The sequence below is a fragment of the Anomaloglossus baeobatrachus genome, chromosome 8, assembly GCF_048569485.1.
Source record: "Anomaloglossus baeobatrachus isolate aAnoBae1 chromosome 8, aAnoBae1.hap1, whole genome shotgun sequence".
In the NCBI taxonomy this organism is placed as follows: Eukaryota; Metazoa; Chordata; class Amphibia; order Anura; family Aromobatidae; genus Anomaloglossus; species Anomaloglossus baeobatrachus.
The window spans coordinates 11,886,599-11,914,163 of NC_134360.1; the positions used below are offsets into that span (position 1 = coordinate 11,886,599).

At 43.4% G+C, this 27,565-nt stretch overlaps 1 protein-coding gene across 1 annotated transcript in view; it reads left to right on the plus strand.

Moving 5' to 3' along the window:
* Positions 1 to 27,565, plus strand: part of CACNA2D3 (calcium voltage-gated channel auxiliary subunit alpha2delta 3) — a 1,156,773-nt gene that overhangs the window by 381,225 nt on the left and 747,983 nt on the right. The window contains exon 4 of the mRNA XM_075321303.1: positions 3,237 to 3,296. Coding sequence (XP_075177418.1) covers positions 3,237 to 3,296 — 60 coding nt within the window. The remainder of the gene's footprint in view (positions 1 to 3,236; positions 3,297 to 27,565) is intronic.

Genomic DNA, 27,565 nt, shown 5'->3' on the forward strand with positions numbered 1-27,565 from the left:
CTAGTGATGAGCGGGCACTACCATGCAAGGGGGCTCAGTAATGGTATCTAGTGATGAGCGAGCACTACCATGCTCGGGTGCTCAGTACTGGTAACTAGTGATGAGCGGGCACTACCATGCTCTGGTGCTCAGTACTGGTAATTAGTGATGAGCGGGCACTACCATGCTCAGGTGCTCAGTACTGGTAACTAGTGATGAGCGGGCACTACCATGCTCAGGTGCTCTGTACTGGTAACTAGTGATGAGCGAGCACTACCATGCTCGGGTGCTCAGTACTGGTAACTAGTGATGAGCGGGCACTACCATGCTCAGGTGCTCAGTACTGGTAACTAGTGATGAGCGGGCACTACCATGCTCAGGTGCTCAGTACTGGTAACTAGTGATGAGCGGGCACTACCATGCTCGGGTGCTCAGTACTGGTAACTAGTGATGAGCGGGCACTACCATGCTCAGGTGCTCTGTACTAGTAACTAGTGATGAGCGGGCACTACCATGCTCAGGTGCTCAGTACTGGTAACTAATGATGAGCGGGCACTACCATGCTCAGGTGCTCAGTACTGGTAACTAGTGATGAGCGGGCACTACCATGCTCGGGTGCTCAGTACTCGTCACTAGTGATGAACTGCAGTGACTTGTAACATTTTCTATCACTGCTACCTCCAGAAGTTACAGAGCCGAGGATCGTAACATTGGACATTGTGTGGATTACGACGGGAGGGGAGGGGGGTGTTGTTTTTAAGAAAGGGGTGAAAGAGTGAGCCTGTATTTTGTATTTCAAATGAAGGATATTTCTGCGTGTGTGTTTAGTTCTTGTGACTTACAAGATTAGTAATGGGGGGGGATCTCATAGACATCTCCCCTTTACTAACCTAGGGCTTAATTGCAGCTGTGATTTTTGACAAATCATAGCTATCATCAACCACATATATTACCCTAATTGCCACCAGACCAGGGCATATGGGATGAATAGGGAAAAGCGGCAGAATTGGCACATCTAATGGATGTGCCAATTCAGGGGCATCTGTGGGCTAGTGTTTTTAGGCAGGGATGGGCCTATAACCACGGCTCTTCCCACCTTGATAATACTAGCCCCCAGCAGTCTGCTTTACCTAGGCTGGTTATCAAAAATAGTGCGGACCCCATGGCATTTTTTAAAATTTCGAATTTAAATAATTTAAAAAAAATACTTGGAATTCCCTCTGTTTTTAATAACCAGCCAAGGTAAAGCGATATTTTACACGTGCAGGTTATCAAAAATGGGGCAGGAGGCCACGTCATTTCTTTTTATTTTTTTTTTTTTAACACTGGTATGCCGGCCAATTCCAGCCATTCCAATACTTGACATGGCTGTGATGGGGCCGGAAGTGCCCACACCGGAAAGCCTATTTATTGGCAACCTTTCAATAAGCTTTATTTGGCTGACAAACCCGAGCAGGTAAAAAATCCCTGTGTTCCGGTGAGAGATGCAAACACCCGGTGTTTGGTGAGAACACCGAGCCTTAAGGCTGCTTTACACCAGACAATCTATCGTGCGATGCATCGTCGGGGTCACGGTTCTTGTGACGCACATCCGGCATCGCTGGCGATGCCGGCCTGTGTGACACCTCCTAGCGACGCAGTATCACTCACAAATCGTGAGTCGGGTACTGCTCGCTAGGTTCCATAATATCGTTTGATTTAGTTGACCATCGTCTCCGTGGTAGCACACGCCGCTCTGTGTGACACCCCGGGAACGATAAACAGCAGCTCACCTGCCTCCCGCGGCCGCCGCCGGCTCTATGTGGAAGGAAGGAAGTGGGCGGGATGTTTACGTCCCGCTCATCTCCGCCCCTCCGCTTCTATTGGCCGGCGGCCGTGTGACGTCGCTGTGACGCCAAACGTCCCTCCCACTCCAGGAAGTGGACGTTCGCCGCCCACAGCGAGGTCGCACGAGAGGTAAGTATGTGTGACGGGGGTTACTGACTTTGTGCGACACGGGCAGCGATTTGCCCGTGACGCAAAAAGGACGGGGGCGGGTACGATCGATTGTGAAATTGCACAATCGGTCGTACCGTGTAAAGCAGCCTTAACAGTGAATCGGAAGCCGTATGTGCAGACATTTGCTTCTAGAGAAGAATATTGTATCTTTGTATATTGAGCATTTGGCGAGACCTTTAGGGGTACTTTGCACGCTGCGACATCGCTAGCCGATGCTAGCGATGCCAAGTGCGATAGTCCCCGCCCCCGTCGCACATGCGATATCTTGTGATTGCTGTAGTAGCGAACATTATCGCTACTGCAGCTTCACACGCACTTACCTGCCCTGCGACGTCGCTCTGGCCGGCGACCCGCCTCCTTCATAAGGGGGCGGGTTGTGCGGCGTCACAGCGACCCCACACGGCAGGTGGCCAATAGCAGCGGAGGGGCGGAGATGAGTGGGATGTAAACATCCCGCCCACTTTCTCCCTTCCGCTTTGCCGGTGGACGCAGGTAAGGAGATGTTCCTCGCTCTTGCGGCTTCATACACAGCGATGTGCGCTGCCGCAGGAACAAGGAACAACATCGTACCTGCGGACGCACCAACATTATGAAAATGAACGACGTGACACAGATCACCGATTTTTGACTGTTTCACGCTCGTTCATCTTCTCTCCTAGGCTTTACACGTTGCGACGTCGTTACCGGCGCCGGATGTGCGTCACTTTCGATTTGACCCCGACGATATTGCAGTAGCTATGTCGCAACGTGCAAAGTACCCCTTAGAGCAGCATTTGGAAGTCTCGGTGCACCGGCTCATTCTCCACCCTTGCGTTATGCCATCACTTACTATTTCCGCATTACTTTTGCTTAGTTGCTAAAGTGGTCAAGAGCAGAGTCCACTATTCCCCCGGGCGCCTGCTTTACTTTAGCATGAGTGCTGCTCGCAAGAACAGTCTGATGTCTAATACCTGTTGTCTCGAGATGACAAGCAGCTCGCGCTCGCAGTAATGCTTTTCTTTGGAATAATGAACAGAGAACTACAAGATGATTATACTGTTTATCGATCTCTATGTCAAACAGCATCTCCGCCGTTCTCCAGAAGTCAGCGCACATTTCCTGTAAGGCCAGGTCCGCGCAAAGCCCTGGAAATAAGAGATAAGATCCGATTACTTGCTTTGGGCCCCATTGTTGATAGATTGCCCCCGATTGACTTGTATCGCATTGTCAGGCGACTTTGGTAGCTCCTCACTGACTTTGGTGTTTGTCTCGTTTTTTAGAGGCTGGTGGAGGCGGCGGAGGAGGCGCACTTGAAGCATGAGTTCGATGCTGATCTACAGGTAAGCCAAACCGCCGTGTCCCGGAAAAGGGTCAGTGCTTCAGATCTTTGTTTATTTGACTTTTTAGAGTTTTTGATAATGTCTTTACTATTAACTTTTTGTCCTTCAAAATCTTTTTAACCATAAAAGTGTTTTCCACATTTTACAGTCGCCTCTAAAACAATCAAGTGAGAGAGATCCTAATTTTTTTTTCTTTTCTGTCTCGTTGATTTTTCTGTTGCATATTACAGAGGGTATATATATATATATATATATATATATATATATATATATATATATTACTTTTACAACTATTCTACTTCTATAACTAGTGTGCACAGGTCCCGTTGAAAGGATATATCCAGCATAGAACATACTTTCCAAATGTTGTAATTTTGCGGGACCATCATGGGATCTGAAATGTAAAAAGATAGGGGTTCTGTCACTATGTGACTGTGGGATAGCGAGGGACAAGGGGCTTCGATGCTGTCCCTCATGCTAGCGGACCCAAGACTGTTGAGGAGAGCCATTGGATGAAATACTTAATTAACCTCTTGACAAGGGATTGTGGGAAATATGTCGATTTGTCTTACATAATTCAGGTTTCAGATCATATACATAACAAAGATTTGAAGATGACCACCTTTTCCTGTTTTCCACACCTTGCCTGGAATGCAAGGAATGTCCAGATGTAAGAAGACCACCATATAAGGAAAAGACCTACTGACTAACCTACAGGACCAACCCACAGATCACATGACACATTCATCCACTGACGTCAGACCCGCCCATCAGCATCAACATGGATCTTCCCATTGGCTAGCCCATGAACTGTCCCACTAAATGGGCATATCCGAACTTGTGTATGCCCCTAGCCTATATCAGAGGGTGCATGGTCTTTCCTGTTCTCTTGGCGGCCATTTTTACTGTGATCAAGAAAAGATTTCACATCCGACTGTGTCTGACGTGATTTCCTTGATCCACACTAATTAGGCCAGGCAGTAGGCAACAAGTGACCTGTGGTTAAGAGTTCACCCTATCAAGACTATCCCTGTCCTTAGGATTACCCCTAATGGTAGCGATGCCAGAGTCCATTGCCTTACTATACTCCTGAGTAAAGCTAACCTGTTCCAACCGACCTCCAAGGAAGGAAGGGGCAGGAGTGTGATGGAAAAACAGATGAGACAGACAGGCATAATATTAACTTTGTCACACTATACACTCACAGGAATACACAGTTAAAAACTAAAAAGAAAAGCAACGGAATAAAGGCACCAACAAATAGGACAAGGGTTAACACCAAAACAGCACACAGCAATAATATGTCCACCACCAGGAAGCCCGGAAAAATCCACCTCTTCAGGCCAGTATAGTCAAGCTATAGCTAGCACTAATGCAACAGTGCAGCCAACATATATAGGAAGCGAGTGAATCTGATTGGCTGTCCCATAGCATGTGACTAAGGTCTCGGTTTCACTTGCACAGAGGTTCCGATGTGAGAGCATCAGAAGCGATATGCTAATGATCCTCTGCTGCGAACATGAGCCGAGAGTCATGTGACTGTGATCAGATCTTTTGATCGGATCACAGCTGCGGAGAAGAGAGGGAGCACTTTCTCCATCTCCTCTGCGGCCTGTCTCTTCGTACATTGCACTGCAGTTGGATGACATGTGAGTGCAGTGCGACGTTTCACACGCTCCCATAGGCTTGTATGAGACTTATATGAGTGCGTATGAGCCGATATAGCACGAGAAATCAATCGCAGATGGACACCACTGCCCCATAGTTTTGTACTGGTCTGTGCAAAATGCAAGTGGAACCGAGGCCTAAAGATGAAGAAGCGGTCCAGCAAAGATTAACTCTTGCTAGCCTGCCTATGTGGGTTGACGCCCCAGTCACCCTGCGCTGATCACAGACATCAGAGAAGTTAGCAGGGAGAGGGCAAGGATCTGAAGTTTCCCCAGACCCTGATGCCACCATGACAGTAAGCGATGCTTCACAAAACCAACTCTGCCCAAAATTGGGTGGTTTATATTTTTTTATTGCTCGTTCCTGGGTCATCACAAGGTATTGGTTATATTTTCTAATTGTGGGTTTTAAAATGTTGGTTAGGGTTCTTAGAAATCCTGGAAAAAAGTTGCCCACCCGAGATTGGGCTTTCAATGCTGTAAATTAAAAAGGTTTTCAGGATTAGAAAAACATTAGAAAAACATAAGCATTTTCTTCCAAAAAACATCACCACGTCAATACCACACGCGTCCTGAGGACGGGCCCGGGGCTGCTTTTGAAGGACAGCAGCAATGTTTTTTGACTCATGGACAACCTCGTGAACCCAATGATCAAGGAAAGGAGGCGAGGCACACAGTGATGGAGTCTTCTTGTCCCATGTCGTTAGAGGTGTGGCGCTAATGACTAGCACTGGAAGGGGCCCTTATTATTTGCTGCGGGGCCCCTCATTTCTCTCTTTTGGGCTTATTAGCATTGCTTAGTGTTTGTCGATTGTTGTCCTTGTACTTCCACGGGTTGGTGATCTGTATTAGAGCTGCATTTTGTTTCCCCCTCGAGCCCTTTGCATTTCATTTTGCTCCCCCGCCCGCTGTTAATTCATCTCCGCTAATTTTCATCTTTTTTGTTTTAAACCAATTTATAAATTCTTTTCCTCGCTGCCCGAAGGCGACTTATTTCCTGATCATCTTGTAGGAGACTATTAATATAAGTCAGGGTTTATCTCCAAACATTTCACATGTGGTTTTTAAATTGTTTTTCTTACAATTTTACAAAAAAAATCCATTAACTTATATTTATCCTCCGACATTTCTATTTTTTCAATTAATATTTTTATTATTATTCTTCTTCTTATTATTATTGTCAACATTTCTATTTTTCAATTATTTATTATTATTATTATTATTATTATGATTATTATTATTATTATTGCCACCATTTATACATTTTTCAATTAATATTTTTATTATTGTTATTATTATTGCCAAGATTCCTATTTATTATTATTATTATTATATTTGCCAACATTTCTATTTTTTCAATTAATATGTTATTATTATTATTATCAACATTTCTATGTTTTTCAATTAATATTTATTATTATTATTAGATTTGCCAACATTTCTATTTTTTCAATTAATATTTATTATTATTATTATTATTGCCAACATTCCTATTTATTATTATTAATATTATTATTATTATTATTACTATTACTATTACTGTAGTACCCGGCGTTGCCCGGGATAGTAACTGTCTCTCTGTCTCTCTCCCAATCTCTGTCTGTTTGTCGCTGTCTGTCTGTTTCTATCTCTCTGTATTTGCATCAGTCTCTCTGTCTCAATCTCTGTATCTGTCTGTCTCTCTCTGTCTCTTTGCCCGGCTGTCTCTTTCCCGGGCTGTCTCTTTCCCGGGCTGTCTCTTTGCCCGTCTGTCTCTTTGGGCATCTGTCTCTTTGCCCGTCTGTCTCTTTGGGCATCTGTCTCTTTGCCCGTCTGTCTCTTTGGGCATCTGTCTCTTTGCCCGGCTGTCTCTTTTCAGGGCTCTCTCTTTCCTGAGCTGTCTCTTTTCAGGGCTGTCTTTTTTCAAGGCTGTCTTTTTCTCGAGCTGTCTCTTTCCCGGGCTGTCTCTTTGCCCGGCAGTCTCTTTCCAGGGCTGTCTCTTTCCCGGGCAGTCTCTTTGCCCGGCTGTCTCTTTGCCCGGCTGTCTCTTTGCAGGGCTGCCTCTTTGCAGGGCTGTCTCTTTCCCGGGCTGTCTCTTTCCAGGGCTGTCTCTTTCCAGGGCTGTCTCTTTCCATGGCTGTCTCTTTCCATGGCTGCCTCTTTCCATGGCTGTCTCTTTGCCCGGCTGTCTCTTTGCCCGGCTGCCTCTTTGCCCGGCTGCCTCTTTGCAGGGCTGTCTCTTTCCAGGGCTGTCTCTTTCCAGGGCTGTCTCTTTCCAGGGCTGCCTCTTTCCAGGGCTGCCTCTTTCCATGGCTGTCTCTTTCCATGGCTGCCTCTTTGCCCGGCTGTCTCTTTGCCCGGCTGCCTCTTTGCCCGGCTGCCTCTTTGCAGGGCTGTCTCTTTCCAGGGCTGTCTCTTTGCCCGGCTGTCTCTTTGCCCGGCTGCCTCTTTGCCCGGCTGCCTCTTTGCAGGGCTGTCTCTTTCCATGGCTGTCTCTTTCCATGGCTGTCTCTTTGCCCGGCTGTCTCTTTGCCCGGCTGCCTCTTTGCCCGGCTGCCTCTTTGCAGGGCTGTCTCTTTCCAGGGCTGTCTCTTTCCAGGGCTGTCTCTTTCCAGGGCTGCCTCTTTCCAGGGCTGCCTCTTTCCATGGCTGTCTCTTTCCATGGCTGTCTCTTTGCCCGGCTGTCTCTTTGCCCGGCTGCCTCTTTGCCCGGCTGCCTCTTTGCAGGGCTGTCTCTTTCCAGGGCTGTCTCTTTCCAGGGCTGTCTCTTTCCAGGGCTGCCTCTTTCCATGGCTGTCTCTTTGCCCGGCTGTCTCTTTCCAGGGCTGTCTCTTTCCAGGGCTGTCTCTTTCCAGGTCTGTCTCTTTCCAGGTCTGTCTCTTTCCAGGGCTGTCTCTTTCCAGGGCTGTCTCTTTCCAGGGCTGCCTCTTTCCATGGCTGTCTCTTTGCCCGGCTGTCTCTTTCCAGGTCTGTCTCTTTCCAGGGCTGTCTCTTTCCAGGTCTGTCTCTTCCCAGGTCTGTCTCTTTCCAGGTCTGTCTCTTTCCAGGGCTGTCTCTTTCCAGGTCTGTCTCTTTCCATGGCTGTCTCTTTCCAGGTCTGTCTCTTTCCAGGGCTGTCTCTTTCCAGGTCTGTCTCTTCCCCGTCTGTCTCTTTCCAGGTCTGTCTCTTTCCAGGGCTGTCTCTTTCCAGGTCTGTCTCTTTGCCCGGCTGTCTCTTTCCAGGGCTGCCTCTTTCCAGGGCTGTCTCTTTGCCCGGCTGTCTCTTTGCCCAGTCTGTCTCTCTATGTCTGTCTCTCTATGTCTTTTTCTGTCTCTCCCTATTAGTCTATCCTATCTTATACTAACAGTTTATTTTGTTCCTATAGCAACCACTGACAGTTGCTATTTATAGCCTATAGCTCCCAGCTCCATTCAGTTTAATGGCTGTAGTATTTTGTAACGTAACTGGAAAACACGGGGTTACATTTTCCCGCCCAAACATAGTCTATGACGTTCCCTGAGTCACATGCAGTGTCTGTGCAAAATTTCGTGATTGTAAATGCGACGGTGCAGATTCCTTTAGCGGACATACACACATACACACACACACACACACACACATACATACACACATACACTGAGCGTTATATATTAGATTATTATTATTGCCAACATTTATATTTTTCAATTAATATTTTTTATTATAATTATTATTATTGCATAGATTCCTATATATTATTATTATTTTTATATTTGCCAGCATTTCTATTTTTTCAATATTTTATTATTATTATCAATATTTGTGTTTTTCAATTAATATTATTATTATTATATTTGCCAACATTTCAATTTTTTCAATTCATATTTATTATTATTATTATTATTATTATTATTATTGCCAACATTCCTATTTATTATTATTATTATTATTACTATTATTATTTGCCAACATTTCTATGTTTTCAATTAATATTATTATTATTATTATATTATATTTGCCAACATTTCTATTTTTTTCAATTAATATTTTTTAGCAGCTAAAAACAATTTTTTTAAGCTTACAAAACAAATCAAATTAGTTGTTTTTGGTATTTAGACATTAATTCGTGCAGAGATAAATTTAGAGGGACAAATTATGTTTTCTAATGCCGGGGCTCATAACATAGAGAAGGAGGTGCACTGACCAAAAAATGTATAATTTTATATTAGATTTTTGCTTTTGCTATTATGCTACACATATTTAGGAAGTGTTTACACATATTTTTACACTTCGATTGAATATAAAGTAATATAACAGTATTTATTGCCCATCTCAGCCCCCCCTTCCCCTCCCCCGTACTATGAGGTCCGTCTGATGTGTTTTGCAACTTTTAGTTTCAGGTTATATCAGTGACTTTGGCTCATCGCTCCTGCACTTTTCCATTATCACAACTCAACCCCTCAGTCTCCCACTGACCCCTTTTTGCAGCTGTCCCGTATGTCCTCATTACTATAGTGCCGCCTCATGCTCGTAAATACTATACTGCTATAATGAAAGGTCCCAAGGATGTGGATACAGATGAAAGAAGGGGTGCACGTAGAGGGTGCTAGGACCCACTACAGACTTAACGAGCATCTGAGACACCATAAAACTCAAGACCCTAAAATTATATCAGACCCCAAAATGAATTCAGGTTTTGGAACAGACCTCAAAATGACACCAGAGCCAAGATCGTTCTTCAAATAAAAGAGATCCAAGGCCCAACCCCATTAAATAAATCCAGCAATTAATACAGACCTCCAAAACCAAATAAAGCAGACCCCAGATCATATAGTCAGACCCCAGACCAAACCCCAAATTATGAGACAAAACCAAAACAAAAGTTGTAAAATGTTTCAATATTAACTTTTATTCAAAACTCGACTTTTGCTTATGTCGCTCTGGTTGCCTGGATTTTTTCTACGTGATTGTATTTTTCTGTTACACCTATGTATGTACTCGGGTTATTCCTTCTTTATAGGTAATTTGTTTCCCAGATCGGAACAGTATTAAAAAATAATAATAAAAACCCCAAATAAGACCCTAATATCAATATAGACCCCATAACTAATTGCGACACCAGTTAGCTGCGTCACCTCCATGGCATGTGGAGGAAGGGTCTCTGGTCAGTTAGCTGCGTCACCTCCATGGCATGTGGAAGAAGGGTCTCTGGTCAGTTAGCTGCGTCACCTCCATGGCATGTGGAGGAAGGGTCTCTGGTCAGTTAGCTGCGTCACCTCCATGGCATGTGGAGGAAGGGTCTCTGGTCAGTTAGCTGCGTCACCTCCATGGCATGTGGAGGAAGGGTCTCTGGTCAGTTAGCTGCGTCACCTCCATGGCATGTGGAGGAAGGGTCTCTGGTCAGTTAGCTGCGTCACCTCCATGGCATGTGGAAGAAGGGTCTCTGGTCAGTTAGCTGCGTCACCTCCATGGCATGTGGAGGAAGGGTCTCTGGTCAGTTAGCTGCGTCACCTCCATGGCATGTGGAAGAAGGGTCTCTGGTCAGTTAGCTGCGTCACCTCCATGGCATGTGGAGGAAGGGTCTCTGGTCAGTTAGCTGCTTCACCTCCATGGCATGTGGAGGAAGGGTCTCTGGTCAGTTAGCTGCGTCACCTCCATGGCATGTGGAGGAAGGGTCTCTGGTCAGTTAGCTGCGTCACCTCCATGGCATGTGGAGGAAGGGTCTCTGGTCAGTTAGCTGCTTCACCTCCATGGCATGTGGAGGAAGGGTCTCTGGTCAGTTAGCTGCGTCACCTCCATGGCATGTGGAGGAAGGGTCTCTGGTCAGTTAGCTGCTTCACCTCCATGGCATGTGGAGGAAGGGTCTCTGGTCAGTTAGCTGCGTCACCTCCATGGCATGTGGAGGAAGGGTCTCTGGTCAGATGAAGTCAAAGTAAAACTTTTTTGGCTAAATGCAAAAGGCAGTGTGTGGTGGAAAACTAATACTGCACATCAGCCTGAGAACACCATCCCCACTGTCACACATGGTGGAGGCAGCATCCTGCTGCGGGGAGGCTTTTCTTCAGCAGGGGCAGGGAAGCTGGTCAGAGGTGATGGGAAGATGGATGGAGCTAAATACGCGTACAGGGCAATCCTGTAGAAATACCTGTCAGACTGGTGCGTAGGTTCACCTTCCACCAGGACAATGATTCTAAACATCCTGCAGAACTACAATGGAGGGTTTAGATCAGACAGTGTTCACGTGTGTACTGCTATATGGCAGCAGTGCCTTTGCATAGCGTCTTGTAGTTTATTATTTCTATGGTCCATTAACACTGATTATTGGTCATCTTCATCTCAGTGACCCTTCAGCGACCTTTACTGAGATTGTTGTACTTTATCAAAAATCTCATCGCTCCGTGGACTTCAAATAACAATAAATAAATAAAAATAATAATGACGATTCAGTCCGGATCAATCCCACTCTGATGAATTTGTGAAGATCTTTGCACAGACTGTAGAGACGGGGGAGATTTGCTGATCCATATTGGTTTATTCAGTTCCAAAAACCTCTCCTGTTATATGCAATTACGTTATTTAAATGGCCTCTATCAGTAAGATCAACCCTCCTATATGGGCAAGAAGGTCATAGACAATGGAATCAAATGATACCGCGATAGATTAATGTGTCCCAAAAAATCCAAGTTATTTTTATATATATATACAAGTGAGCTAAAAAGATATCTTATATGAAGCATTAAAATTTCCCTTTGCTGGAACCTTGGAGCTAAGGCCGATCCTTAAAAATCAAGACAATAGGATTTTATTTTTCTCCTGTCATAGTACAGTCAGAGGGTAACGTTCTCCTGGAATCATCAAACTCAGACTCCTCCATCAGATGCAGATAGAGCAGTGCTATCCCTCACCGCACAGGACACATCTCCTCCAGAGTCCAGTGTTGGTTGCTTTACACCACTCCATCTGATGCTTGGCATTGTGCTTGGTGATGTACGGCTCGGCATTGTGCTTGGTGATGTACGGCTCGGCATTGTGCTTGGTGATGTACGGCTCGGCATTGTGCTTGGTGATGTACGGCTCAGCATTGTGCTTGGTGATGTACAGCTCGGCATTGTGCTTGGTGATGTACGGTTCGGCATTGTGCTTGGTGATGTACGGTTCAGCATTGTGCTTGGTGATGTACGGTTCAGCATTGTGCTTGGTGATGTACGGCTCGGCATTGTGCTTGGTGATGTACGGCTCAGCATTGTGCTTGGTGATATACAGCTCGGCATTGTGCTTGGTGATGTATGGCTCGGCATTGTGCTTGGTGATGTACGGCTCGGCATTGTGCTTGGTGATGTACGGTTCAGCATTGTGCTTGGTGATGTACGGCTCGGCATTGTGCTTGGTGATGTACGGCTCAGCATTGTGCTCGGTGATGTACGGCTCAGCATTGTGCTTGGTGATGTATGGCTCGGCATTGTGCTTGGTGATGTACAGCTCAGCATTGTGCTTGGTGATATACAGCTCGGCATTGTGCTTGGTGATGTACGGCTCAGCATTGTGTTTGGTGATGTACGGCTCGGCATTGTGTTTGGTGATGTACGGCTCGGCATTGTGCTTGGTGATGTACGGCTCGGCATTGTGCTTGGTGATGTACGGCTCAGCATTGTGCTTGGTGGTGTACGGCTCAGCATTGTGCTCGGTGATGTACGGCTCAGCATTGTGCTCGGTGATGTACGGCTCGGCATTGTGTTTGGTGATGTACGGCTCGGCATTGTGCTTGGTGATGTACGGCTCAGCATTGTGCTTGGTGATGTACGGCTCGGCATTGTGCTTGGTGATGTACGGCTCAGCATTGTGCTTGGTGATGTACGGCTCAGCATTGTGCTTGGTGATGTACGGTTCGGCATTGTGCTTGGTGATGTACGGCTCAGCATTGTGCTTGGTGATGTACGGCTCAGCATAGTGCTTGATGATGTACGGCTCAGCATTGTGCTTGGTGATGTATGGCTCGGCATTGTGCTTGGTGATGTACGGCTCGGCATTGTGCTTGGTGATGTATGGCTCTGCATTGTGCTTGGTGATGTACGGCTCAGCATTGTGCTTGGTGATGTACGGCTCAGCATAGTGCTTGATGATGTACGGCTCAGCATTGTACTTGGTGATGTACGGCTCAGCATTGTGCTCGGTGATGTACGGCTCAGCATTGTGCTTGGTGATGTATGGCTACTGCTCGTCCATGAATCTCCCAGGGTGGGTGCAGTGTTTGTGTTGATGTTGCCAAAGGAGATCTGGACTCTGCAGTTATGGGGTCAGCAGAGTGGTGGGGACTTTTCTGCCCTTTCCTCCTCAGCACTCGGCCCCCCACTCTGTAATGTTATGGGGGTCTCCACTTCATAGCTGAGTTGCTTTGGTTCCTTCCACTTCTCAGTAATATCAGTCACAGGTGATGGAGAAGATTCAGGAGGGGAGATGTCATGGACGGACTCGTTCCCTGGTGGCTCTTATCTTAGTGTAAAATTTCTGCCTTGAGCTCCACTGTCCTGAACCAGGGGCCAAACCATCCACATTCTGGGATTCTCCTCACCTGACAGTGATGACAATGTGCTCGGGACAGACGTTTCTCCTGTTGGTCCCACCGCTCCCATCTCTTCACTGTTTTGTCACCGGACGTCTTTTTCTATGTATTGAAAGAAAGGAGAAAGCATTCGCCCCGGCAGTGGTGGAGGGGTTGTGGTGGAGGGGTTGTCATTACCTCCTTTAAAGTACTCTTTTCTAGCGCAGCACTTACGTAAAGCCGTCTTGAGTCAGTCATCTGACAGACAAGTCTCGCCTGAAATCGGTCTCCGAGTATCTGGCCACTCCATTATCTCCAGTACAAGCCGACTATGACGGCTGAGAGAACCGGGGAATTATCTACTGAGGAATGATGGACAAGAACCCAAGATTTGTGTCAGTTTTGCGTCTTACCGTAGATGTGAATTGTGAAGGATCAGATGATGTGAGGGATCTTCCAACACCTGAATTCAGCAGTTTGTCAACTTTGACCAGGAAATTTAATTTTACATCAAATTTGTTTGCTAGGGTCTTGACTCCAGAGGACTATAAGTGTAGGATCCTCTAGATGTGGCCCTCATCGTAGCCATGCAGATCCCTTCTTGGCTGTTCTGGTCTGGTCTGAGGAATGATGGACAAGAACCCAAGATTTGTGTCAGTTTTGCGTCTTACCGTAGATGTGAATTGTGAAGGATCAGATGATGTGAGGGAATCAACCAACCTTTGAACTCAGCAGTTTGTCAACTTTGACCAGGAAATGTAATTTTACATCACATTTGTTTGCTAGGGTCTTGACTCCAGAGGACTATAAGTGTAGGATCTTCTACACGTGGCCCTCATCGTAGCCATGCAGATCCCTTCTTGGCTGTTCTGGTCTGGTCTGCATTCACAGACTACCAGTCTTCTTCATGTCATGGGCCACATAAGGTCTTCAGCACCTCCGATGCCCACTAGGCCTCGCATTGTCATGACGTTGTGACTCAACACACATGATGACATTGAGGCCTAGTAGTCTGTTTAATCATGCAACTTCCTTACATGTGTTGGGCAGTGACGTTATGAAGACACGAGGCCTAGTGGGCACCAGAGACCCAACGGGATCCTCAACATGAAGAAGACTTTCAGCCTCTGCACATGCTTCACCACCACTCCATTCATTGTCCATGGTCCAAGCAGAAAGAGCCAGGTGCCGTACTCCGCTTTCTCCATCAATAATGAATCGAGCAGAGGTCGAGCACGTGCACCTCACTCCATTCTAAACAGGATTCAACAGGGCCATGTTCCCTGGATCCTAGAGGATCATTCACAGGATCTCCATGAACCCCAGCAGTTTGACCCTTAGTGATCAGCAAATTATCTCCTATTTTGGCAATAGACGATAACTTGCAATTTTGGGAATGCCCCTTTAAGAATTAGTCATTACGGTTAGGGTTAGATTGCCAAGGGTCCAGGTCCTGAGACCCTCACCAATCATATAAAAGACTGTTTACACGCCTTCACTTTAGTAAGTAGCAGCACACAGACAATCGGTATACATGCTCAATAATACAGTCATGATAAAGAAACAAGACACCCCCCCACACCTGGGCATTGGTAGAACAGTCTTTTCAGCATTCAATGGGCTTCTCAGGATATGGACCCCTCCCCCAGTCTGCAACATGTTTAGGGGTGAATAACACACCAAAAATGCAAAATAACAGCTATCCTTTAAGGCTGTGGCTGAGCATTACTAGAGATTTCCTCTGGGGGGTGTGCACTTCTTCCCCTACATGAGGTTGACCAGTCATAAGCAGGTAGCATCATGCAGGGGAAAACAGAACACGCCCCCTGTCCTCACTGATCTCTGCAGCCCCTCTACAGATACAGCAGAGCTGAGTATGTATAATTACAAACACTTCCAGATCTCACCTCACGGCAGCCAGTGTGGGGAAGGTTGACAGCTGATGACACTGTGTGACTATGTGATGAGGTGTGGAAGTGTTTGTTATGATATATAACTATTGCCTGCTGTATCTATACATATCCACTCTATAGAAGTATATGTCTAATTAATAAAATAACATGTTTTACCTGTACATAAATATTATTTCTGATAAACATAGAAGTAATATTCACCTGTATAGCAATATTACTGTCAGGGCCGGGAGGACTGGTAGGCCCAGGAGGTGGATCCACTGGACCATGCACCCCACCGGGGGGCAGGGTACACGGCAGCCGGAGCACTGGTGTGGCAGGGACAGGTATAACCAGGTCACCAGGGTCACGGAGTTCTTTGGGACAATACAGGAAACAGGCACAGGTACCCGGTAGCAAAGACAAACAGTACTCCAGGTAACAGGACACAGCACAAGGGGACCTGAGCACCTAGCTCAAAAGACAAGCTTCAGGACACGTTGATCAGGCGCCACCCACATGGAAAGGCCAGTCTTATATACCCAGCACAGCCTCATGTCATTTCCTGCTGCAGGTGTGCTGGGCCTATAAGACCAGGAGAGTGGGCGCGGCCCGGTCCTATACAGAACCATGTGGCTAAGACTCAGAGTCAGACTCCTGAGACCAGGAACAGGACTCAGGGGAGCATGAGCGGGAGCGGCAGGCGTGACCGGCGGACATGTGAACTGGATCAGTGGGCATGGAGCGGTGGTGCGATGCAGGTATGACTGGATCAGTGGGTATGGAGCGGTGGTGCGATGCAGGAACCGGCTCAGTGGGTAAGGAGGGCTGTCGAGACACCGGGAGCGTGACAATTACTTATATACCGAGCAAAAGTAATGTGTATTCTCTGTATAGTAGTATTTTGTATGCACTATACAGAAATATAATGTATTACTAGTGTAGCAGTGTTATTTATGCACAGTAGGGAAAAATTATTTATTTTCTTCATATCAGTATTATTTATGCACAGTGAAGAAGTATTATTTATTTTCTTTATAGCGGTATTATTTATTCACAGTGAAGAAATATTATTTTGTTTCTTTATAGCAGTATTATTTTGGCATAGTAGATAAATATTATTTATTTTCTTTATAGCAGTATTATTTAGGCACAGTAAAGAAGTATTATTTATTTTCTATATAGCAGTATTATGTGTGCACAGTAAGGAAGTATTATTTATAGCAGTATTATTTATGCCCATAAACAAATATTATGTATATTCTTTATTGCAGTATTATGTGTGCATAGTAAAGAAGTATTATTTATTTTCTGTATAGCACTATTATTTATGCCCAGTAAAGAGGTTTTATGTATTTTCATTATAGCAGTATTATTTATGGACAGTAAAGAAGTATTATTTATATTCTTTAGAGCAGTAGTATGTGTACACAATAAAGAAATATTATTTATTTTCCTTATACACAGTAATATTTATGCACAGTAAAGAAGTATTATTTATTTTCTTTATAGCTGTATTATTTATGCACAGTGAAGAACTATTATTTATTTTCTTTACAGCAGTATTAGTTATGCACAGTAAAGAAGTATTTATTTTATTATAGCAGTATTATTAATGCACAGTAAATAAATATTTATTTTCTTTATAGCAGTATTATGTGTGCACAGTAAAGAAGTATTATTTATTTTCTTTATAGCAGTATTATTTATGCACAGTAAAGAAGTATTATTTATTTTCTTTATTGCAGTATTATGTGTGCACAGTAAAGAAGTGTTATTTAATTTCTTTATAGCAGTATTATTTATGCACAGTACAGAAGTATTATTTATTTTCTTTATTGCAGTATTGTGTGCACAGTAAAGAAGTATTATTTATTTTCTTTATAGCAGTATTATTTATGCACAGTAAAGAAGTATTATTTATTTTCTTTATTGCAGTATTATGTGTGCACAGTAAAGAAGTGTTATTTAATTTCTTTATAGCAGTATTATTTATGCAGAGTAAAGAAGTATTATTTATTTTCTTTATTGCAGTATTATTTATGCACAGTGAAGAACTATTATTTATTTTCTTTACAGCAGAATTAGTTATGCACAGTAAAGAAGTATTTATTTTATTATAGCAGTATTATTTATGCACAGTAAATAAATATTTATTTTCTTTATAGCAGTATTATGTGTGCACAGTAAAGAAGTATTATTTATTTTCTTTATAGCAGTATTATTTATGCACAGTAAAGAAGTATTATTTATTTTCTTTATTGCAGTATTATGTGTGCACAGTAAAGAAGTGTTATTTAATTTCTTTATAGCAGTATTATTTATGCACAGTACAGAAGTATTATTTATTTTCTTTATTGCAGTATTGTGTGCACAGTAAAGAAGTATTATTTATTTTCTTTATAGCAGTATTATTTATGCACAGTAAAGAAGTATTATTTATTTTCTTTATTGCAGTATTATGTGTGCACAGTAAAGAAGTGTTATTTAATTTCTTTATAGCAGTATTATTTATGCAGAGTAAAGAAGTATTATTTATTTTCTTTATTGCAGTATTATTTATGCACAGTGAAGAACTATTATTTATTTTCTTTACAGCAGAATTAGTTATGCACAGTAAAGAAGTATTTATTTTATTATAGCAGTATTATTTATGCACAGTAAATAAATATTTATTTTCTTTATAGCAGTATTATGTGTGCACAGTAAAGAAGTATTATTTATTTTCTTTATAGCAGTATTATTTATGCACAGTAAAGAAGTATTTATTTTCTTTATAGCAGTATTATTTATGCACAGTAAAGAAGTATTATTTATTTTCTTTATAGCAGTATTATTTATGCACAGTAAAGAAGTATTATTTATTTTCTTTATAGCAGTATTATTTATGCACAGTAAAGAAGTATTATTTATTTTCTTTATTGCAGTATTGTGTGCACAGTAAAGAAGTATTATTTAATTTCTTTATAGCAGTATTATTTATGCACAGTAAAGAAGTATTATTTATTTTCTTTATAGCAGTATTATTTATGCAGAGTAAAGAAGTATTATTTATTTTCTTTATTGCAGTATTATGTGTGCACAGTAAAGAAGTGTTATTTAATTTCTTTATAGCAGTATTATTTATGCACAGTACAGAAGTATTATTTATTTTCTTTATTGCAGTATTGTGTGCACAGTAAAGAAGTATTATTTATTTTCTTTATAGCAGTATTATTTATGCACAGTAAAGAAGTATTATTTATTTTCTTTATTGCAGTATTATGTGTGCACAGTAAAGAAGTGTTATTTAATTTCTTTATAGCAGTATTATTTATGCAGAGTAAAGAAGTATTATTTATTTTCTTTATTGCAGTATTATTTATGCACAGTGAAGAACTATTATTTATTTTCTTTACAGCAGAATTAGTTATGCACAGTAAAGAAGTATTTATTTTATTATAGCAGTATTATTTATGCACAGTAAATAAATATTTATTTTCTTTATAGCAGTATTATTTATGCACAGTAAAGAAGTATTATTTATTTTCTTTATAGCAGTATTATTTATGCACAGTAAAGAAGTATTTATTTTCTTTATAGCAGTATTATTTATGCACAGTAAAGAAGTATTATTTATTTTCTTTATAGCAGTATTATTTATGCACAGTAAAGAAGTATTATTTATTTTCTTTATAGCAGTATTATTTATGCACAGTAAAGAAGTATTATTTATTTTCTTTATTGCAGTATTGTGTGCACAGTAAAGAAGTATTATTTAATTTCTTTATAGCAGTATTATTTATGCACAGTAAAGAAGTATTATTTATTTTCTTTATAGCAGTATTATTTATGCACAGTAAAGAAGTATTATTTATTTTCTTTATAGCAGTATTATTTATGCACAGTAAAGAAGTATTTATTTTCTTTATAGCAGTATTATTTATGCACAGTAAAGAAGTATTATTTATTTTCTTTATAGCAGTATTATTTATGCACAGTAAAGAAGTATTATTTATTTTCTTTATAGCAGTATTATTTATGCACAGTAAAGAAGTATTATTTATTTTCTTTATAGCAGTATTATTTATGCACAGTAAAGAAGTATTTATTTTCTTTATAGCAGTATTATTTATGCACAGTAAAGAAGTATTATTTATTTTCTTTATAGCAGTATTATTTATGCACAGTAAAGAAGTATTATTTATTTTCTTTATAGCAGTATTATTTATGCACAGTAAAGAAGTATTATTTATTTTCTTTATAGCAGTATTATTTATGCACAGTAAAGAAGTATTATTTATTTTCTTTATAGCAGTATTCTTTGTGCAGTTATTTGTGCTCTGTACTGTGTATATGACTGCTGTATGATGGTGATATATAGTGCTCTATGTTACCAATAAAACACACCCTCACTTATTTTAGCCGGGGGTCTCCACAGTCTTATATTTAAAGGTTGCCCATTTTGCTCTGTAATTGTCATTCATGTTTTTGAGACTCAAAATTCATTTTTGCTAGAAGTAAAACCTTGCCCAAATATGTCATATTATTCAAGATGACTTGTAAGATGCATCTTGACAAAATGTACAATGCTGCTGTGTAATATGCAGCGGGATAATCCCATACAATGCTGCGCTGCACTAAAGACAACCAGCAATGTATTAGTTAAAGCATTAATGCAGCCAGCACTCATCTAACATCTGTCGCAGTCTATTTGCTGTCAGAGACTGAAAGATTTATAAACATATTAGTGACAGTGAATCTGTCAGCAGGTTTCTGGTTTGTAATCCTAGAGCAGCATGGTGTAGAGGCAGAGACCCTGTTTCCAGTGATGTGTCACTTACTGTACTGTGTGCTTTGTTGTTTGTATAAAATCAATGCAGCAGTGGTGATAAATTTCCTGTTTGCTGCAGATCTAGCAGAGCTCAGAATGAAGAGCCCTGTATAACCCCACCCACATCACTGATTGGTGGCTTTCTGTGGATAACCCCTCCCACACCATTGATTGGCAGCTGTGTAACCTCGCCCACACCACTGATTGGCAGATTTCTGTCTATAACCCCACCTACACCACTGATTGGCAGCTGTGTATAACCCCACCCACACCCCTGATTGCGCTTTTTGTGTACAACGCTGCACACACCACTGATTGGCAGCTTTCTGTGTATACCTCCACCCATACCACTGATTGGCAGCTTTCTATGTACATTGTATATTAACAAAAAGCAGATAATCAGTGGTGGGGATGTGGTTGGACCGAAGGCACGATACACCTAGTTCTGTAGTGATAATCTGCAGCTAATAAAACACTGATTGTTACTACAACACACGGCCTAGTAAGTGATACATCACTGGTATCTGGCTCTCATCCCCTATATAATGCTGCTCTTAGATTACATAACAAAAACCTGTGGACAGATTCCCTTTAATATGGGCTTGTGCTTATGGTCGGGCTTGTATGAAAGTGTATATGATAGAGAGAAGCAAATTGAATTTATGTGAATTGAATATGTAACATTTTTAGAAATTCTATAACCTGGAAAATACAAACTATTTGCTATTCACTTTGCATTAATTGACTAAAATGGAAAGGACTGCTTCACCAGCCAGTGTAGGATCACAAGATCTTACACGCGGTTGGATGGGCTTCTTCATAATAACTTCTGTTATGATCTGGTCACCGTGATCACAAAAATCCCATCAGCAGAAAAAACACAAGAGTAGCTGGAACCTGAGCTGACTGCAATCCCCTATCTGTCAGACCACACTAGAAGTAGCTGTGGAGGGTTCCTAAACACACCTAGACGCCTCGTCACAGCTGGAGAAACTTACTACACCTCACAGATAGAAATGAGGAAACCTATATTGCCTCAGAGTAGTCCTCAAAGGAATAGCAAGCCCCCAACATATAAAGCCAACGGTGATGTAAGAAAACACAATACACAGATAAGAAATATAGATTAGCAAATGCGAGGTTCCTAGATAGAACATGACAGGACAGATAGCCGATTGCGGTCAGTACAAAACCCTGCGGAAAAATACCAATCTTCCGATAAGAAAAATACTGAAACCACACAGACTCTTCCCCCACTATATCAGGTACTCTTGTAAATAATGGGAGAAATAAAATAACACAAGAAATACAAAAGTGCAAATAATCAAGTAGAACAGGGAGAATCTCCCTTTTCTTGCAGTGGGACCTGCAGAGGGGGAACCCCCATGCTCATCAAAACATAAAGACAATTTCTCTCCTGCAAGAAAACAGACTTTAAGCAAAGCAAAAAGACAAACAAACATCCTTAGGTGTGGATCAGGCAATAAAACAAATAACTTGCAACTTATCTGGAATGGGACAGACACAGGATAAATGTAAGGACAACTCCAAGCCAATTCAGAGACAGAGGAACAACATTTATAACCGGCCCCAGCCAGCAGACACTGCTCTTCTATATAGCCCAGGCTGATCTGCAATTGAGCTTCCCAAGCTCCCAATTAAGTCCCACACTTGTTGAGACACAGTCAGCTTCACCCCCAGTCCTGACCACCAGAGGGAGCTCCAAACCATCACCCCCTCGGATGACATTCACAACAGACTTGCAGCTATCACATTACTTGGTATTTCACAGTGAATCATTAGGGACTATCATAGCCAGTATAAAATCACAAGCAGGGAATGCAGCAGCCATTGTCTGGTGAATCTGGATAGTGGGAGAACGTCACAGCTCACAGCTTAGCCATAGAGATAGCAAGAGGAATCTGCTTTAAGTATTTATTCACCTATCCTCCTCCTTCTTTGCTAAATATTACAATTCGATCTGTTCACACCGGGACCAATCAGAAACATTCCTGTTTTCATTCAGTTAAGTTATTTACCTTTATGTTTCAGTAAAACAATTAGGAGGTATCTTCCCTTGTGCATCTTCTGGTGGAGAGTAACGACCGACCGCAGGTACAGACCACGTGAAGAATCCGGTGCCACTTATTTATCTCTTTTCTTTTACTGATGACAACTTAAAAAGTTACAAAAGAGCTAAACAAATGAATGTCACGCTTCTCGAGTGCATTATTCTCCATGACTGCGATCTGTCATCTGAGATCTCTGCAACTTCTTCTATTAAACCGAGACACTCATGGACCGAAGACTGGAGACAAGACTGGAGACAAGACTGGACCCAGGAATGGAGACAAAGACTGGACCCAGGACTGGAGACAAAGACTGGACCCAGGAATGGAGACAAAGACTGGACCCAGGAATGGAGACAAAGACTGGACCCAGGAATGGAGACAAAGACTGGAGACAAAGACTGGACCCAGGAATCGAGACAAGACTGGACCCAGGACTGGAGACAAAGACTGGACCCAGGAATGGAGACAAAGACTGGACCCAGGACTGGAGACAAAGACTGGACCCAGGACTGGAGACAAAGACTGGACCCAGGACTGGAGACAAAGACTGGACCCAGGACTGGAGACAAAGACTGGACCCAGGACTGGAGACAAAGACTGGACCCAGGACTGGAGACAAAGACTGGACCCAGGACTGGAGACAAAGACTGGACCCAGGACTGGAGACAAAGACTGGAGACAAAGACTGGACCCAGGAATGGAGACAAAGACTGGACCCAGGAATGGAGACAAAGACTGGACCCAGGAATGGAGACAAAGACTGGACCCAGGAATGGAGACAAAGACTGGAGACAAAGACTGGACCCAGGAATGGAGACAAAGACTGGACCCAGGAATGGAGACAAAGACTGGAGACAAAGACTGGACCCAGGAATGGAGACAAAGACTGGACCCAGGACTGGAGACAAAGACTGGACCCAGGACTGGAGACAAAGACTGGACCCAGGAATGGAGACAAAGACTGGACCCAGGACTGGAGACAAAGACTGGAGACAAGACTGGACCCAGGACTGGAGACAAAGACTGGAGACAAAGACTGGACCCAGGACTGGAGACAAAGACTGGACCCAGGAATGGAGACAAAGACTGGACCCAGGACTGGAGACAAAGACTGGACCCAGGACTGGAGACAAAGACTGGACCCAGGAATGGAGACAAAGACTGGACCCAGGAATGGAGACAAAGACTGGACCCAGGAATGGAGACAAAGACTGGACCCAGGAATGGAGACAAAGACTGGAGACAAAAACTGGACCCAGGAATGGAGACAAAGACTGGACCCAGGACTGGAGACAAAGACTGGACCCAGGACTGGAGACAAAGACTGGAGACAAAGACTGGACCCAGGAATGGAGACAAAGACTGGACCCAGGACTGGAGACAAAGACTGGAGACAAGACTGGACCCAGGACTGGAGACAAACACTGGACCCAGGAATGGAGACAAAGACTGGACCCAGGACTGGAGACAAAGACTGGACCCAGGACTGGAGACAAAGACTGGAGACAAGACTGGACCCAGGACTGGAGACAAAGACTGGAGACAAAGACTGGACCCAGGACTGGAGACAAACACTGGACCCAGGAATGGAGACAAACACTGGACCCAGGAATGGAGACAAAGACTGGACCCAGGACTGGAGACAAAGACTGGACCCAGGACTGGAGACAAAGACTGGACCCAGGACTGGAGACAAAGACTGGACCCAGGACTGGAGACAAAGACTGGAGACAAGACTGGACCCAGGAATGGAGACAAAGACTGGACCCAGGACTGGAGACAAAGACTGGACCCAGGACTGGAGACAAAGACTGGAGACAAGACTGGACCCAGGAATGGAGACAAAGACTGGACCCAGGACTGGAGACAAAGACTGGAACCAGGAATGGAGACAAAGACTGGACCCAGGACTGGAGACAAAGACTGGACCCAGGAATGGAGACAAAGACTGGACCCAGGAATGGAGACAAAGACTGGACCCAGGACTGGAGACAAGACTGGAGACAAAGACTGGACCCAGGAATGGAGACAAAGACTGGACCCAGGAATGGAGACAAAGACTGGACCCAGGACTGGAGACAAAGACTGGACCCAGGAATGGAGACAAAGACTGGACCCAGGAATGGAGACAAAGACTGGACCCAGGAATGGAGACAAAGACTGGACCCAGGAATGGAGACAAAGACTGGACCCAGGACTGGAGACAAAGACTGGAACCAGGAATGGAGACAAAGACTGGACCCAGGACTGGAGACAAAGACTGGACCCAGGAATGGAGACAAAGACTGGACCCAGGACTGGAGACAAAGACTGGAACCAGGACTGGAGACAAAGACTGGACCCAGGACTGGAGACAAAGACTGGACCCAGGAATGGAGACAAAGACTGGACCCAGGAATGGAGACAAAGACTGGACGTTTATGGAAAAAGTTTCATTGTACGTAGTTGAGTGAGATAAAAAACATTGTAGCTCCACTTATGTTAACATAATTGTGATTATTTATAGACCACTTATTTTTCTACTAGAGCAACATAAATTTCTACAGCCCTTCATGAAAAATAAACCCAGAAATCAAGGGCTGCAAAGCAAGTGCTAACCACTGAGTCACCGTACAGTGCTAAGCTACCTGTACAACAAGAATACTAACCACTAAGACACCTATATAACAACAGTGCTAACCACTGAGCCACCTCCATAGCAAAAACGCTAACCAATGAGCCACCTATAAAGCAACAGTGCTAGGCACTGAGCCACCATGCATGCCTAACCACTGAGCCACCTATATAGCAACACTACTAACCACTGAGCCACTGTAGAATGTTAACCACTGAGCCACTTATATAGCAACAATGTTATCCACTGAGCCACCATACAGTGCTAACCATTGAGTCACCTATATAGCAACAAGGCTATTCATTGGGCCACCGCGCACTGCTAACCTCTGAGTTACTTATATAGAAAAATTATAACCACTGAGGCACTATATGGTGCTAACCACTAAGCCAACCATACAGTAACAGTGCTAACTACTGAGCCACTGTATAATGCTAACCACTGAGCCACTTATATAGCAACAAAGCTATCCACTGAGCCACCATACAGTGCTAAGCACTGAGCCACCTTTATGACAACAATGTTAACCACTGAGCTAGATCTATAGCAACAGAGCTAACCATTGAGCCACCTATATAGCAACAATGCTAACCACTGAGCTACCCCACAGTGCTAACCACTGAGCCACTTATATAGCAACAATTCTATCCACTAAGCCATCATACAGTGCTAAGCATTGAGCCAATAATATAGCAACAATGCTATCCACTGAGCCAGCGTCCACTGCTAACCACTGAGTCATCTATATAGCAACAATGCTAACCACTGAGCTCCACAACACAGCTGTCATAAATAAAACCCCACTCTATAATGATAATGATGTGACTCGGTTTACTCCATCCCATCCTACACAGTAAAGTTTCAGGAAGTGAAATTCAGGAAATGTCACCCTATTGTGTGTTCCAGTGTAAAAACAGACACTAAAATAGTTGAGTAAGTCCTATATAAATTGCCACATAAACATATATAAAGGAATATTTGGATATAGTAAGACACATGCTATTTTCTGGTGATCGTCTTCTGTGTTGCGCGTTTTCTGATGTCACCTGTCTCCGCCGGTGTCAGCGCTCGTCCCTGATCTCCTGTCACAGACAGACAAGGAGTTAATGTTCCCGCTCAGAAATCCATCTGAAGCCTGCATCCACCTTCCCAGCAAAGTGCTAATTTTCCTCTGCAGTCTGCAGCCTGCGCTTATCATTCTGTTCCTGGATTACTAATGCAGCCTCTTTTTTTTCTGTCCAAACCATCTCTCTTATCTAAGCTAATAATTATATTTATTATGGTACTCCGGCGCTGGCATGTGCTTCTAACTCTGCATATAGGAGACGCAATTGAAGCCATTTCCTCGCAGCGAGGGCCGTGCTGCGGCTTCATCCCCCCCCTCCCCCCTTCCTTCATACAGACAGTGATAGATTATCAGCTAGAACAGTTTTTTGTTCTATGTGTCTAGAGGCTAAAACCGGTTTATAGAAATTCTTTAGTGCAAAAGCCTTGAATGCAAGATATTAAAATTATCATGTGTATATACAGTATATACCGTGATGAATATGTATTTATTGTAAATATGTTAAAAAAAAAAATACAATATAAGTTCCTGGTTATGTTAGAAAAATACTGTAAATTATCATTGCTTTATGCATAGTCTTCAAAAAACTGGTAGAATATGGAGGTCAAACCATTTGGAGGTCAAACTCCCACTGACTTAATGGAGATCGTCAACAAAGAGCAGCAATTCTATCATTGATGGCCAACATGTTGAGATCAATACTGTATAGTCTTCAAAAGATGGTGGAGATATTGGAGGTGGGAGCTTTTCAGGTTTAAGGTTTTCTATTCAATCCAATATTGAGTGACCGCTCATGTCCAAGTACTAGTGATGAGTGAGCACTAAGATCCTCAAGTGTTCGGTACTCATAATGAGCAGTTGGATGCTCAAACGGGCTCGACTCATGAATCGAGACGATGAGGAACTTGAGCAAGATCTTTCAGAAAAAAGTTCCCCATTGACTTCCATTCCACTTGGTACACACAATTCGAGCCCATCCAAGTGTCCGACTGCTCATTATGAGAGCCAAGAACCCAAGCATGGTAGTGCTCATGACGCGCCCACAGGGTCGGGGGTCATAGGTCATCCGCCACCGGGCCGCGGTCCTTCTCCTGGGTGGCTGCGGTGGCCTTGCCCCGTTCCGTGACCCCGAAAGTGTCAATAAAAGGCTGGGGATGGGGATGACGGGGGTAGTTGTTCGTGGCGCCACCTGTGGTGTGCGGCCAATACGAGCCGCCGCTGCGGATGCTTTCTCTTCTTGGGCAGATGGTGACGCAGCTCGGCTATTTCAGCTCTCCACAGGTATAGCTAGGCCCCAGGGAGGATGTTGGTGGTAGTAGTCGCCTGTGGCGCATGGGCGCGATGATGAGAGCGCCGGCAATGATAGGACGACACAGAGGGTGCAGTTCAAGTTCTTTTACTCACTGGGAACACGCTGCCTTTGGAGCACCGGGCTACGCTGTGATGGACCTCAGCCGATCCCAGATACTTCAGAGGTCAAGGCCAGTGTTTCCTTCTGCGTGTCTCCTTTCGATAGTTTCCCTCCACACCAGCTCCTGGGCCATGGAACGGGTCACGAGTGCCTTCTGAACTCACCGGGAGCCCTGTAATCCCCCTTCTTTCCTAAAAACCCAGGTGGAGCCTCCAGCTCCAGACCACGGGCCCTGAACTATTCATGTTCTTTCTTTC